The following is a 16,275-nucleotide window of genomic DNA, read 5'->3' on the forward strand; positions in this document are numbered from 1 at the left end:
AAGGCTGTATATCCATATTGCAAATGGATAGTATTATGGAAATACAAATTATTTTTATTTATTCATTTGCAAGCTCTATTAATTTTACCATATAATTGATTTTTAATACCCTTACTCTTAAACAGATTTTATCATTAATTCCCAACTGTCTATTGATACTCAAATCAGTTACACCTCTTCCTCCCTTCCTTCCCAACTAGGACTTTCTAACCTCTGCAGAACACAGTAATCCATCTATAGCTTTTTCACCTCCAGCACTCATTTGGCATATAAATCCCTTCCTGTTATATAATCATTTATTAATAAAATATATTATTTAATTGCATCTTAAGTGTCTATTTTATATTTCATTTAACATAAAACTCCTGAAAACAGAAATTGTGTATTGTAATTGTTTCCACAGGACCTAGCAAAGTATTATTGCATGTGGTAAGTGTAAAATGATCATCTCATTACTAAATAACTTGCTTACTATGTGCCAAATTTATAAACAATGTTGTGGATACAACCTAGCCAACATTTGCCTAGAGGTCACTTGCCAACTTGGAATACTTGAAACTTTAGAAAGCCTCAGAGCTTTTCAACTAGTAATTAGAAGAGCCATGTAGGACAGCCCTGAAGCTCTGAGATCTTTTTTCCTCAGATTCTTCTTCTTCTTAACTTATTAATAATTCTATCAAAAATAGGTTATCTCAATTCTTAGATTGGAGCAAATGGGAAAGCAGTATCACTCTAAAATCAGCAAGAAGTAATAATAAATTCTTAGGTTTAGGAAAAGGAGCACTTTATAAGCAAAGAAATAAGTACTCAAAAAGCATGGTAGTGTAACCATTTACTATAGGTAGTCCAATATATCTAATAACCTAGGGCATTACTATATAATGATTGATGTTTATAATGAAGATTGAGTTATCAAGAAGTTTTAAATTATCTTCAGTATACACAGTGAATGTAAAATGTATTTACAAGGGTTTCTAACCAAAGTGTGTGTGTCTGTGTGAAGCATTGCTTATATAAAAATTCACTTATTTGAAATATGTAATTCCCTAATCATGCTACACAAATGAAGCTGCCCAGATATAAAATGTGGAATATATTAGAGTGTTGCTCTTTACCAAAACCATACTATTTCATGTCTGTTCTATTTCCTTACTCATTCTCTTTCTTAGCCTGAAAGGCTTATTGTTCCTCTGTATCCTTTCTCACCCCCATCTTTTGTTGTCTTTTCCACAAAACTATAAGCTCCTTGAAGGCAGAGATCATGTCTTATTCATCTGTATAATAAAATAGTACTGCAACATAGGTAGGTTTAGTCACTCAGTCGTGTCTGACTCTTTGCAACCCCATGGACTGTAGCTTGCCACGCTCCTCTGTCCATGGAATTTTCTAGGCAAGAATACTGGGGTGGGTTGCTATTTCTTTCTCCAGGGGATCTTCCCTATCCAAGATTGAACCTGAGTGTCCTGCATTGCAGGCTGACTCTTCACCGACTGAGCCACCAGGGAAGCCACTGCAACATGGTAGATGCTTAATAAATGTGCAGAACACTTAAGTATGTATGCTGTTCATTCATACTCTCAGAACTGAACATCATGCTAGCATTTTTCTTCTGGATTAAATATACAGGTTATTTTCTATTGTGTTAATATAATAGTTTCCTTTTTATTCCCTACAAAGATGTTTCATTAGTTACTGTTTTCTTTCTAGATGGATTAGTTGCCTCTGAAGGAGCCATGAGTCCAGATTTCTTCAATGATTATCACCTTCAAAATGGAGATGTAGTTGGGCAGCATTCATTTGCTGGCAGGTAAACAGTCTTCCAAGAAAAATCTAGTATATGGTGTTTCCCTTGATTTTAAAAAGCTAAAATTCTCTCATCACTTCCCATTTTTCTTTTTCCATTAAAGAGTAGAAACATTCCTGAATATTTTCAAGAACATGCTTGTTTGATTATAAATTAACTTACAAAGTCACATGAAGATATCACAGTTCTAAGAAAAAAAAAAATATATATATATATATTTTTTTCCCTTAGTTTGGAAAATATAGGCTGTCTGTTGAAATGGGCAGTACTTTTGACAAATTAATGATGCAGGTTATTTCATGTTTTCCAAATCTAATAAAATATAAAATAAGAACACAATACATTCATTTTAACAATTATTCAGACACCACTGTTTTTTAAAAGTTGATGCTCTGATTAAATTAAGGACTTTTCCTCCTTGCATGGCATTCAAATAAAATATTTAAGGAAAAACCCTGACATGCCAGCACTATTGTAGAATTATAATAAAGCTTCCCCCAACATATATTCTGCTTCATTATTGGTCTCATAGATTTTAAAATCTTGCCAGAAAGTGTAAATAATAGTTTTCCCTTCGTATCATTACTAAGATATAATACTTTAATTTAGGATGCCATTGCAATTTCACATTAAATGGTCCAAAGAATAGGTGTAGTCTTTTTACGCTTAAGACTATTTTTTTCTTTAAATTATTGATTTAATTTTCTCTTCTAGAATTATATATTTTATTAACATAAATATTTCTGTTTGGAGAATAAGAATACAGTTGTGTGTTTAAGAATATAGTTGTATGTTCACCTGAAACTATCACAACATTGTTAACTGGCTATACCCCAATGCAAAATGTTTCTGGTGTTAAAAAATTTTTTTTAATTAGATTAAAAAAAATTTTAATAACAGTTGGTGACCAGTGTGTAATAACTCCTGAATCATCATTTTATATTAGCCATTTTAATTCAGTAGTAAAATTCTTAAAATAGCAGTTACTCTTACTGCATGTAATTCACAATGATATGTTCTGCTTTAATCTATTCTATTTTTGAAATGCAGATTGCAACCCACTGTATTGGTTTCACAATTCACTGATGGTCATGTCAAAATTTAAAAGCATAGTGGAAAATACAGGAGTATTTTATGAAATGCAGTATCCTTATATGTAGTTCAGTAGGCTTTAGTGAACTTTAAATAAATAAATAATACTTTTCATTGGTGCACTGGATTGTCATGGTAAAAAACTACTTGCCTTAGGGAAAAAAAGTTAAACATGATTAAATACCAGAAAGCATATGCCTTTTGACTACTTCTGATGTCTCTGTCTATATTAGTTATAATTAGAGATTCTATTTATTATAACATATTCCATTTTGTGACAATTCACTGTACAGATGTTTTCTGAAACATAATTAGAAGAGGATGAAATTATTTTGCTATATAATCCTAAAGTTTATATTGAAGATTTTTTGCTGATAGCATGTAAGATTAATTTTTCTGCCATTTATGTTTCACTATGAACAAAACTTTGCTTTTGTGTCTCCTGCATATACTTCCAGCTTAAAAAAAGCAAACTAACCATGCATCACTTATTTGAGAAAGACTTAATGTTTTGTATAGTTAAGTGATTTTTAAGAACCTGATTGTATGTTTTGAGAGATGGCTACACTCACTGACTAAGTTTTGTACTGTGTCCACAAAGATTTCAGAATTTCATTCCTCAGTTCTGTTAACAAGTTTCTTTTTACAAAAAGACTTTGGGAAAATTCTCTTACTTTTTGCACCTTTAGTTCTTTTTTAAGATTAAAAAAACCTAAGTAGCTTCTTTCACATCATAAGACACGTGACAGTAACGTTGGCTTACAGGATTAGTTAATAAAACTTCATGTAGACTATATATTTTTTCAAATAAAAAAATGGTATACTTATTTATTATAATCATTTTGAATTGAGATTGTTTGCCCTTTAAAAAGAACTTCCCCCGAGAAAGTTGTCTTTCATCTCTTGTCTTTCTTAATTTTTCAGGCCTTAAATATAGTAACTGTATCATTTTATCTTTATATTTCCAGAAGAAATAATTTACATTGAATTTCCTTAGTTTTTTTTGTAGGTAACAAATCAAATAAAAGGGGACTCTAAATTTTATCAACAAGATACAAAGAAACCTTATAATATAGCCAAAAACTCAAAGAGTTGTTCCTTGCTACCTTGTTTTGTTGATCCTCTGTAGAATCATTTGCTCTTCCTGTTACGCAATTATTTTTGGTTGGTTAGGATTGTCTTCTAATAGAATTCCTATGTTGTTCTTTGTAGTAACTATGGATTTAGTCTTAGTTTTTTAATTCTACAAATATTTTATTTTAAATTGCTCCATAATTATTCACATATTTTGGCATGATAATTTTCATGCATAATGTCCCAGATGTGAAATTTTAAACTAATGACTACCTTTAGGTTTCTGAGATCCAATAGGTAAATATAAAACCTATTGGATCAAATATCATTGACTTAAAATAATATTTTTGAAATATTTCATTTTAATTGATTTTAAGCAAAATGGGATTAAAAAAAATGTAAACGAAGATGTTGAACTCTTCATCTCTACTGTTAAAATGAGAATAAACAGACTTAATGAACAACATGAAGAATTTGGGTTAATTATGAAAGAAAAATGTCTTGATTAAATTTTAAATATTGAAAAAGCTGATTTTAAGAACAGGAGATATTATCTATTTTGAGAGGTTTTTTTTCCTTTAAATGAGGAAAATTGTTTACATGACTTAAAAATTCATTCCCTGTTCATCATATGTCTTTGATTAACAAGCAATGTCAAGTTAATTGAAATAGTAATAATTTTTAAAATAATATATAAAATGTGAATGTTTATAATTACAAATGTTTTTAATGATTTGAGAACATGAAAGAGTATGACAGTGCCAAGTGGCATGCTATTCAGCCAGTACTCATGACTTTTCAGTCTTTGTGGGTTTTTAACATGACAGTTTCAGTGGGTTCAGGTGAAGTATATGATCCCAAATTTCTGCAAGGTAAAGAATAAATTTCTAGTTTGTGTGAGGTTTTTTTTAATTGTTCAGAAAAAAATTCTTTAATTTCTTTTTAAAATGACCACATTTCATAATGTGACAAATTTGTTAAAATGGGGAAACTGAGTCAAATTTAGAGAATGATTTAAACAGTTCAAATTGTATGTTTTCTTAAAATCCAAGTCATGGTGCCCTTCTTAATATGAATGTCTACATTTGTGTAATATGGCAAGGCCGTTTAATTGGAAACCAGTGAAAATTCTTAAGCGCATACATCCTATTCTGCAAGAGGCACTGGGTGTTTGATAAAATACATACTGGCAGTTAGTGAATCCTGGATTTTAGACATGTGTCACTATCAGTTTGAACCTCTTGCTACCAAAATTTCCCAACATTTAGGGGGTAATGCAAAATATATTAGGGCTCCAAGGCATTAGCTATTGAGTTGCCATTCCCAGAGGGTCAGATGTAAATCTTGCACTCCCAAAACCTGAACTGGTATTAGAAAGTAAATTGGAACTTGCTATTGAAGCTAATTAAAAATAATAGGAGTAAGACTGGCTTTTTTTCTCCCTTATATACAATGTATCTGTACCATATTTTTGAATCTTTTTTTTTTTTTATAACTCTTACTTTTCAAGACTAACAAGAACCTCATGTTGAGAATTTTTAAACTGTTTCCAGCTTTTACAAATCAGTTTTTGTTGCAGTAAAAATGGTCCATTTTTCTTTTATAGGAATCCAATTTTCGTAAACTGGAAAAAAATTTCAGGGACTGCTTGGATTTTCTTGGGGCTTTGAAAAATATTTTTCAGAGGGCCTGGAGTTCTTTGTGGTTGGCATAATGATGTCACTTACTGATGGTTTCACTAAAGTCGGAGATGAACTAGATGTGTGAATTATCTGAGCCATCTGATTCTCACACTTTCATTTTCTCTGTGTGTGCCTGCCTCTTTTTTCCTCTTTCTTAAAATACTTGGCCATTAACTTTTCTGTTCATTGTATATATTATATGTTTCACACATATATATATTTTATTCTGTTTTCTCTAATTTATTTTCTTTAAAACATTAAATCGTTGTTGAAATGCTAGTCATTTGCACAATTTTAAATGTTAGTCAGTTGTACAATTTTAAAAAGTACTAGATAGGACTAACACATTATTTTGTTAATATGTAAGTAGTTATCTTTTATCAATATTTGTAAATGTATAATTTTTCCTTCATATGAAACTCTACATGTAAAATTTTGACTTATTCTTTAGCTATAAGGTCACTTTCATTATACTCAACTAATTAACTCAGTTATTTCACTGGAGAAAAGCAACCTTAAAATTCATTATTCCCTGTCTAAAAGGCATTGTGTATTATTATTATTTTCTGCCCTTTGTATTATTCCTTGAATTACATATTAGGATATTATGTTAAAGCAGCTATTCAAAAAGTAAATCAAATTATTGTCTATAATACAGCCTTTAATTTGGCAATTGAGAAATTTTCATATATTGAGATAAAATTAAATATGCTTATAAAATCCCTTATTTGATAAGTCCTCTATAAAGTTTTAATTGATTAAACCAAACTCTTCCATTTGTTCTCCTAGTATAAGTTTTAGTGACCTTCATTACTGTGGCAGTAATATAGAAATTATATTGAAGGATCAAAAGAAAGTGAAAAGAACCTCATAGAAACATTTCCTTTGATAGATATTGAGACCAACCATATGCTCTGCAGTATTTTAAGAACTAAATGAATTATTATGAAATACTTATTAAATCTTTAAAGAATAATCATTCAAATCACTGCTTTATTAAGTATGTAGCTTTTTTGTTCCTAATTTCTTTCCCTATAACTTTTTCTCAGAGGAGAACATGCTTCATGAAGTCTTTAAAAAAACTTCTAACTTTAGTAATTTTTCCAGTCATGGTGAATACAAATAAAGCAGCCAGTTTCCATTTTCACCTATCAGTTGCAAAATAATTTTTAATGCTAATATCCACACATGGGAGCAAAGAGGTTTGTGATACACCTTTTGTGGGCATTTAAATGAACAAAACCTCAGTGAACTATATTTGGTAACAGAGAACAGAAGCCTAAAATTCCCTAACTCTGTAATTTCTTTTCTAAGAATTTATCCTCAGGATATAATCAGAGATAAAGACTGAATAAACAATTGTGTGTCAAAGAAAATAGATTCATTGAGTGTAGTGAGATCCACTTCCCTAATTGTGGAATAAATGTTATTTTTGTGAAGTTTTCTAATACTTGATCTTAGCTCTATTGAAGTTGGGATATTTGCAAGAATTGTTTTTCAGCTTAAGTGGAATTTTGTTAAATCATGATTAAAACATATACAGCAGAATCTAAACCATGATCTTGGGTAATAAGACAATATCCTGTTTACTTTTAAAAGTTACTCCTTTTCAGGGTGTATGATTTGATCTAAACATATCCAAATCTGTGCAAATTTTTATATAATTATATTCAGTTGTCCAAATGACATTATTTTAGCATATATAAACATGTTATTTCAGGCTCAGTAATAATTGCTATAGCTGACTATAACCAGTAGAAATAATTTTAAGTTGTTCCCATCTTTATTAACCAATCAGAAATACATGGTAAAATTTCTTGAAATGAATGAAACTATTCATAGGAAATAATACTGTGTGATAGGTAAAATTCCATCTAACGTAATGAAATGGTTTAATTCGTGGAATAGTGAAAACAGACCAAGAGTGGCAATAGCTATGTGACAGTTCTGATGAGAGAAGCAAACCAATGCAAACAAATGGTTTCTTAAGTATGAGACGCTTGCTCTAACAGTCTTTACATTAAATCACATTACATTTTTTTCTCTCTAAATACTCTCAACAATTATGCCAGTTATTTTTTTTTTTATCTCAGGAGATAGGATGTCTTAGGAGCCTTCTAAAAGTTTCAAAGAATAAAATTTAAGGCACTTTTTTGTCTAAATCTTATTATACAAAGATTAATTACTTGCATGTAGCTAACATTTGGGCTTCCCTGGTGGTTCAGTGGTAAGGAATCCACCTCAATCCCTGGGTCAGGAGGCTCCCCTGGAGACAGAAATGGTGACTCCAGTATTCTTGTCTAGGAAATCCCATGGACAGAGAAGCCTGGTGGGCTGCAGTCCATGAGGTTGCAAAAAGAGTTGGATACGACTTAGCAACTAAACTAAACAACAACAACAAAGCTAACATTTATTTCATTGTGTGTCTCATTTGATCATCAACAGTGTGTTAGGTATATAGGGCAAAGTAGTACTGGCCCTATTTTAACAGATGTAGGAATTAAGGCTCAGAGATTTTTAAGGCACTAGTCCAAAACCAGTTAGGTAATATAGTGAGGCCTTTAGGCTTGATAAGAGTCAGCATTTAGTATTACACCACTACTGCCTCCAAATGGCAAGCAGTGTTGTTAGTCTAACAGTGATACGTTAGTCTAACAGTGATATGTTAGTCTAACAGATATGTTAGTCTAACAGTGAACTATGCTTTAGAGAGTTTAGAGTAAATGTTATTAAAATTCAGAGTAAGATATGTAGATTTTATTGTATAATACAGTATATTTGCTTATTTTGCATTAGTACACTGTATATGGTTTACTGAAAATTGGTGTTTAGATTGCTTGGAGACAAATTGCCAAAGTTTATTAACACATCAAGTAACTAGTTCACTACCTTTAAACTGTGTTAAGTAGTTCATTAAGTTCTCTACAGATTAATCCAGTTGAACAAAAAATGAGGATGAAATGAGTGGGATAATCAGTCTACAAGGATTAATGTCTCCAGCAAATCTTTTATTTAGCTAATTAACCAATGTAAAAGTTTATATACATGATGCTATTATATTATGCCTATAATTGAATCCTTATATATTAGTCTTAGTTGACTTCTTTGTTAAGCCTTTTTAATAGAGAAAACTTCTTTTTAACCTTAAAAAAGGCAAAGGAATTCAATTCAGTTCTACTGCTTGGATACTAATGATTTGCATTTCCCAAGGAAAATTGAATTACATTTTATTAGTAAATTGGGCCTGTAACTTTTAAGGCCAGATTTTATTAGATTATCACACATCAGCATTAGCAAATTGTAAACTTTACTGAAATATAGAAATTCAAGCCAAAAATCAAGACTTAAAATACTGGAAACCTGGGAAGATATTTTATCCTAGAAAAAATTATACTGACTTGAAAAAAATATTTTAAGTGATTTGCTTTCCTTTGAAAATTTAGAAGCAAGAGAAGTTGTTTGCAGAACTGCTCTCATCAAACTCCTGTTAATTTTCAGTTTGGTGATCTGAGCTTGGGTTTTGGAGGCATGTGTGTTAGCTGTGTGTAAAATCCAAAGATCCTCCCAAAGAAAACCAACTTTGTTGTCTCTTTATTGGGACTTTCATTTAGGAGAAGAATTTCAGTATAATTGAGTCTATAAATTTAATAAGTAATCTGAAGATGACTAGATCCTATAAAAATGTTAACACATCAAGTACCATGTAGTTTTGTACCAGAAGAAATGACATGGGCGTTCATCCAATCATGACTAGGAACTTAATTATATCACTACCGTTTAAGTGTGATTATCCAGTGTTAAAGTTCATTCATTTTATATGTATTAATAGCATTTTTGTTGGCTGTACAGATATACAGAAATGAGTTATAAATTGAAAAAAGAAAGGAGAAAGTCCTTAAGCATGGATGACTGCTTTTATAATATATTTGACCAATAAAATGCTCTTCTTTTCCAAAAAGATTAATGAGTTTTTTTAAGAGAATAGGATACACATTACAATTATAAAGACTTGCTTATTCATAATCTAATGAGAATTTTAAAATTATAAGCAATTTGGTTGATAAGCACTACCACCCCTCCAGAAAAATAAAAGAGAAAGGAAAGTAGAGCATGTCATTTTTTATTTCCCTTAAGTCTGGATCCAGTGAATCTGAGCTTACTCCTAAACTTAGGGGTCGATTTGTCTAGCCCGTCTGTGTTTTGATTGATTTAACAGTGTGATTTAAGTGTTTATGATTAATTATTTTGAAAGCCCCTGAATTAGAAACGTGAACCAAATGTTTTTTTCTTAAATAATTTTTTAAAATAGATGAGACCTACAGCCTGTAGGTTTTTTAGTGTAATATTAATTAATTCCCATATTCTCCATATTGCCCGTAGACCTTCCAGATGTGCTATTACAAATAGCTCACCCCTCAGATATGAGCCATATGGGTTCTGTAAACTGATTTGCACTTATTTTGAATAGGGATTGTACAGATTACAGATGAATTATTAAAGTAAATGTATATTGCCAAATAAATCTAAGGGCAAAATATTAAACTGTAGTAAATGAGAAAGGAATGTGCAAATGAAGACCTGCCTGTTTTAATAAGTGTAGTGGTTACCTTCTCAGTTTCAACCAAAAGAAAAGAATTTCTTTTTTTGTTTATTTGTTATTGTGTGTGTGTGTTTTTTTTTTAAGTCTATAAAACTGCTTACAGAAGTATCTAAGACAAAAACAAGGAAATATAATGTTCTGAACTCAACCGGTCCAAACCACTTGAGCTGCTATGACAGCTCATAAAACTGAGAGTAGTTTTTAACTGGGCTCTGTTTTACATTGCCAAAGTGAATTTTCCTTGCAGGAAGTAGCCAGAGGGTTTATTTGGTTTCCAGTCCAAGGCTTTGATCTTTCTGCACTGTCACATCTCGGGTTACATAGCCCTTTTTCACTGCAGTAAATCTGCAACCGTTAATGAGAATAAAATTTCCTCCTCCTTACTGATCGCATGCTGTTAAATGCCAAAACACAGCCAACTGCATATTTGCAGATTTCAGCTACAGTGTATGAAAACAGGGCAATCAGTTTAATCTTGTTGTCTTTGTAATTCATTTTATTGGTCGTTCTTCCTTTCTAAGTGACCTGTTTTATCAAGTAAGTGGCTGCAAGGCCAAACCTGGGAGAAAGATTTAGAATGTTAATAAGCTGAGAGGAGAAAGGTGTGCATGTGTTGGGGAGGCAGGGTGAGGGAGTGACTGCACATGCGTATGTACTGCCATCAGTGTTCAAATTAGGTCTAGTTTAATGCTCTTGAAAGCTCAAACCTCTCCTCCTCAAATAAAGAAGCTAGTTTTTTATTTCTTGGATTATGTCATATATTCAGTTTCAACATAAATTTGCACTTAATGAGTTTATTTAATAAGTCAGAACATTATTTTTCACTTTTGACTTCAGAGAAGATTTCATAGTATTTAAAGGATTTCAGAAAACTTGACCTCTGCATTGTAAGAGCTCTTCTTGCATCATTTTAAGTGTCCACCAAACCATCTTACTATATGGGTCCTTACGAATACTGTAAATGCTATAAATATCTGTTGAATAAATCAGTGGAAATTCAAAATCACATTTAAGCAAGCTGAATCTTATACATTGTTAAATATATACATCTTCATAGTGAAGTACAATAAAGTCACATTTATTTTTCGCTACAATGAAACCTCCCAGTTGAAGCATTAATCATTTGAGTCAGTTAATATATGTTGTTAAATTTATTTTTCACTTAAGCTTATTATCTTTATTACTGTCTTATTTTCTGGTTGGTAGCTGGAACTTATCTCTGTCAAGAAATTCACTTTTAGAATGCCAATTTAGATGATGGGCATTGATAAATATATTTTATTAATAATACATGTTTATATAGATCACATTATACATAAATATGAAATGTTCTAAAATATATAAAAGAAATCTACTTCTGGTTTCTCACCATTGAAGTCAGTTTCTGTTATAGCTGTTTGTTTTTGCAAAATAAATTATTTCTATTTTCATCAGCAGTGTGTAATACCAGTTCATTGATTTATATAGCTATCATAAAAACAACAACTGAAAAATATGTTGAAGCACAGAATAAGATTCTAAGTTGGGGAAGTAGAGTCAGATCTTCTGATAAAACAGAGGACCCACTTTGGGTAAAGTGCCTGTTAGTTACCCCAATAAGAGGAGAAGGGTAAGAAAAAAGAATGGCTTGAAAATTTTAAGAGAACGGGATGTACAGCACTACCCTTGCCTTTTCAGAAGATATTTGATATAATGTAGAAATGTTGAACTTTTAGCTTGTGCTTTTAGAATTAGTGTTTCCAAATAAGCCTATCTTCATGTAGTTAGACTGTAACATGAAAGTTTGCATGTAGGAAAAAAAATGATGAAAACTAAAGCAGAATTTTTAGACTTTGTATTTGAGGGTATTGGGGGCTGTTAAATAGTTTATTTCTTTGTTTTTCTACTACTTTTAAATCTGCATCAGACAGTCCATAACCCATTCAAAATTCTGGACATGAAAGTTCACAGAAAATTCCTGCACAAAACAATTTTTTAAAGTTTTTGTTGGTCTTTAAAAAATGAAAGAAAAATCCTAAATGAGTGAAACTGCTCCAAAAAGTTCATTTCTGTAACATAAACCATCCAGTCCAATTTTAAATGAAATTGCTAGAATGGAACAGAAATGTGCAGGCTTCAATGCCATACAGACTTAGTCTTTATTCTAACTGTATTATTTAAAGGGTTATTCTCTAAAGCTGTTTCAAATCTGTCTATAATTTGAGTTATGCTGGTTAATAATAATGTGGCATTTATTGAAATATATTTACTGAGTGCCAGACAGTATGCTAATTGCTATTATTATATCCCTTCTCTAATTTGATCTTCACAACAACTCAGGGAAGGAGACATTAGGAAAACCAAAGCTTATTGAGTTAAGCAGCTTGCCCAAGGTTATCTCCTTACCTCCAGGTGTCTATTCTTATTTTTACTCCACCTCACTCTCTTCCCTCTATTACAGTGAAGAAAGGGCCTTTTTCTTCAAAGTCCAGTTGGTTCACTTTGCTTGGAACCCATCCCTTCTTGCCTTCCTGAGATCTTCTTTCATGTCATCATTCTTCTCCCTTCTACTAAATCATTCCTGTCTGCATATAAACTCAGTATGGAATCTCCAAAGTTAAACTCTTTGCCCCAACATCACATTCCAGCCTCTCCCCATTTCTCATTTCTCTTATACAGTACATCTCAAAAGATGCCCATTCACTCTGCTGTTTCTCCAGTTTTGTCCAGAACACTCCTAAGCTTCAAATTGCCAAATCCATGGACCTTTCTCATCTTTAACTCTCAGCAGTGTTTGACACACATGTCCAGGCCCTGCTTTTTGAAACTGCCCCTTTTTCAGCTTTCAAAGTACCCTATTTTTTTTTAACCTTCCTCCTAGGATCTTCTCCATTCCTTCCCAGTGTTCTCTGCTGGATATTCCACTTCCTTTTCACCATTAAATGCTGGTTATTGTAGAATTTCAACCCCGTTCTCTATCCCTATCATTTTGGAGAGTGTCTTCTCTAACTGCACCCACTAACTAACTAGAGGATTTCATCCAGATCCCATGTCATTAAATGTTAATACTATCTAAAGGCTTGTATTTTTATCTGATACCTCTCCTCTGAGCACCAGCTTTATTCCTCTATTTAACATACCCAATTGAATGTTGAGTAAAATCATGAGACTTAACTTTTGATTTCCCACATGCAAATAGGTGCCTGCTCTAATCTTCCACTTCAGCAAATGTCATCAACAACCAGTAGTTCAAGCCATAAACTTTGGAGTTTCCCCTGGTTCCTCCCTTTTCTTCACCATTACCACTATCTCCAGTGCAAATCATCTTCAAGTCCTGTTGTTTTCATTACTAGACTGTCTCAAACTTGGCCTTTTCTTTGCATATCCACCCTTATTACCCTAGTCCATGCCACTATTATCTGTCACCTGAACCATTCAAAATAGCCTCCTGACTTCCCTGCTTCTATATTTACCTTCTCTTGCAATCCATTTTTTTCCCAGAGTAACCATTGTGATCTTTTTAAAATGTAAATCTGATCATTTCAAATGCACAGTGTGTAGTATTTATTAAATATATACTCAAGATGTATATATAGTATTATGTGCTTGTAATATAAAGTTGTTGGTAGGAGCCTATGCTAAATAGGAAAATTTTTAGTAACCTACATAACATAAAAAACTGCCTTTTTAATTGCAGTGTTTTGTATACATAAAGGTGATTGCCTTCATTGTTATGATTGAGTTAAGAAAATTTAGTGCACATGTCTTACACTACCACATATCCAGTTGAATATACCTATACTGAAAAGTACCATCTATACTGAATATAAGCTTTCTCTAACTTTAAAAAAAGTTATTGTCAAAAGAAACTTGTAATATCCCAATATTACAACTTTTATGTTAGTTTTCATTGTCAAATAGCCTATGTTTGGTAGAAACAAATTTTACCACATACTTAAAATGAATAAAAGGTTTTTTGATCTTGTTACTTTCTTATTATTGGGTCTTAACTAGTTGACCTGTTGATAATCACTTTATCAGAAGTACAGATTATATACTATTAGAGATTATTTTATTTCCAAAAGATACTTTTAATTTTTACTTAAAGTTTCTGTGATGATGAATGAAGATAACTTTATAGAGTATTCAATAAAAATACAATTGAAGTAAGAATGTACATTTAATGTTTTATTTTTAACATTTAAAATTTATTTTATTCAGTAACCTTTTTAATTTAGAAACACTTAATGGGCTCAAGGGTTAGAAATCAGTAAGAAATGATCCCTTTCCCATTGAGAAGGATATATATAAAGTTCAGGGTTAAAATATAATTTTTTGAGATGACTTAAAGTATCCTATTTATTATTCTTTATTTCACTCTTTAAAAAGATTTTTAAAGGTAATAGTTTTATCAGGCTTAGAAAAATAATTAAATAATTAATACTAAGTACAGTGGCAGTTTTTATATATCAGTGGTCTTCTACATGTTCCTGCCAACATTTATATTGTTCTCACACCTTGATTGAATGTGTGTGTGTGTCCCAGTGACATAAATGTCTTAAACATTTTTTATTTGTCCTTAATCTTTAGACGACACCAATTAATCATTAGAGAAGAATGCCATAATATCTTAAACACTTTTTTAAGAGCATGCTATTTGTTAACTTACCTCTGATACAAAAGATTATACCTTTAACATTTTCTTCCAGAAGAAAAAAGATGATCTAATGACAATATTATATGTCAATAATATTTCAAAACCAGAAAAAATAAAAATAATTTTTAAAGATATTGTGATGAATTTTCTTAGATAAATAAGTAAACAGATTGATATTTTTGCATTTTAACCTAAGCAGTGCAATATTTGGCAAAGAATCACATTATTATTAAAATACAACCTCCTGAGTTTTATAGGCTGTTTAATAATACTGCTCCTTAGGTCTGGTGATTCACTAGAATTTAGTTGCTTCATTATAACAGTAAGTACTTTGGAGGGACTGATTCAGACAACAGCTTTTTGTACTTTTGTAATAGAATGCCTCTTAAGAAACATGTCAGTGTCCTACAAAACATAATATGAATATTGAAGAGACATTGTATCAAAGAGCTTAATGTAAATGTTGCTTTCTGATGTCTCCCATCTCATGAGCAAAGGTTTACTCAGTAGAAAGCTTTCATTTTACATAAGAAGGTAGATAGGGAAGGAAGGAAGGAGGTAGGTAGGTAGATAGATATTCCCAAGGAAACGAGAGAGAAAACAGTTTAGTCTTTGAACTTTTTTTAATGCCGATGTCATAGCTGTTGATGAATTCTGAAAAAATTTAATTGAAAGAGTTTTAGATTTGTTACAATGCATTAGATTTTCTCATTTTTAAAAAGCAGTAAGCCTCCATTGAGGGTTATGAAAGGGAACTCTGGAGTTAAGGGGGTTAACTATGAACTATAATCCTGTAAATTTTGTTGTTGTTCAGTCTCTAAGTCATGTCCAGCTCTGCGACCCCACGGGCTACAGCATACCAGGTTTCCCTGTCCTTCGCTAGCTCTCAGAGTTTGCTCAAATTCATGTCCATTGAGTCAGTGATGCCATCCAGCCATCTCATCCTCCGTCACCCCCTTCATTTACTTATAGGAATTGTAGGCCAATATGAAGTTTTTCAGTGGTAGCCCAAATCACTTGGTAATCTCACTAGGTATTCAGTGGCTCTGCCAACTAAATATAACTCAGACCTACTTCAGAGAGACAAATGTGACACTCTGCTATAAAATCTATTTTCAAATGATGCTTTGCTTTTGTATTTGAGAATTATTAATATTTTTCTAAACTTTATACTTTTATCATTAAAGTTAATTATTGGTGAACGTAAAAATCTATGTATGTCTATGTTGGTTTTTACATAAAGACTACATATTTCAGACTAGAGAGGCATAACCAACAAATGCTTTCTTGTGCCTGTAGTCAAGATTAAAGATTTTAAATAGTCTTTTGAATAGATGTATAGAGAGGAGCATAGTTAATGATTTTCTGAATATTGTCTCTTTTGTGG

General features: G+C 31.5%; 1 protein-coding gene across 3 annotated transcripts in view; it reads left to right on the forward strand.

Moving 5' to 3' along the window:
- Positions 1-16,275, forward strand: part of KIFAP3 (kinesin associated protein 3) — a 149,961-nt gene that overhangs the window by 119,959 nt on the left and 13,727 nt on the right. For all 3 annotated transcript variants that reach the window (XM_020874134.2, XM_020874136.2, XM_020874135.2), the window contains one exon: positions 1,708-1,807. In XM_020874134.2, the coding sequence (XP_020729793.2) occupies positions 1,708-1,807 (100 nt within the window). The remainder of the gene's footprint in view (positions 1-1,707; positions 1,808-16,275) is intronic.

The sequence above is a fragment of the Odocoileus virginianus genome, chromosome 11 (assembly GCF_023699985.2).
Source record: "Odocoileus virginianus isolate 20LAN1187 ecotype Illinois chromosome 11, Ovbor_1.2, whole genome shotgun sequence".
Taxonomy (NCBI): Eukaryota; Metazoa; Chordata; class Mammalia; order Artiodactyla; family Cervidae; genus Odocoileus; species Odocoileus virginianus.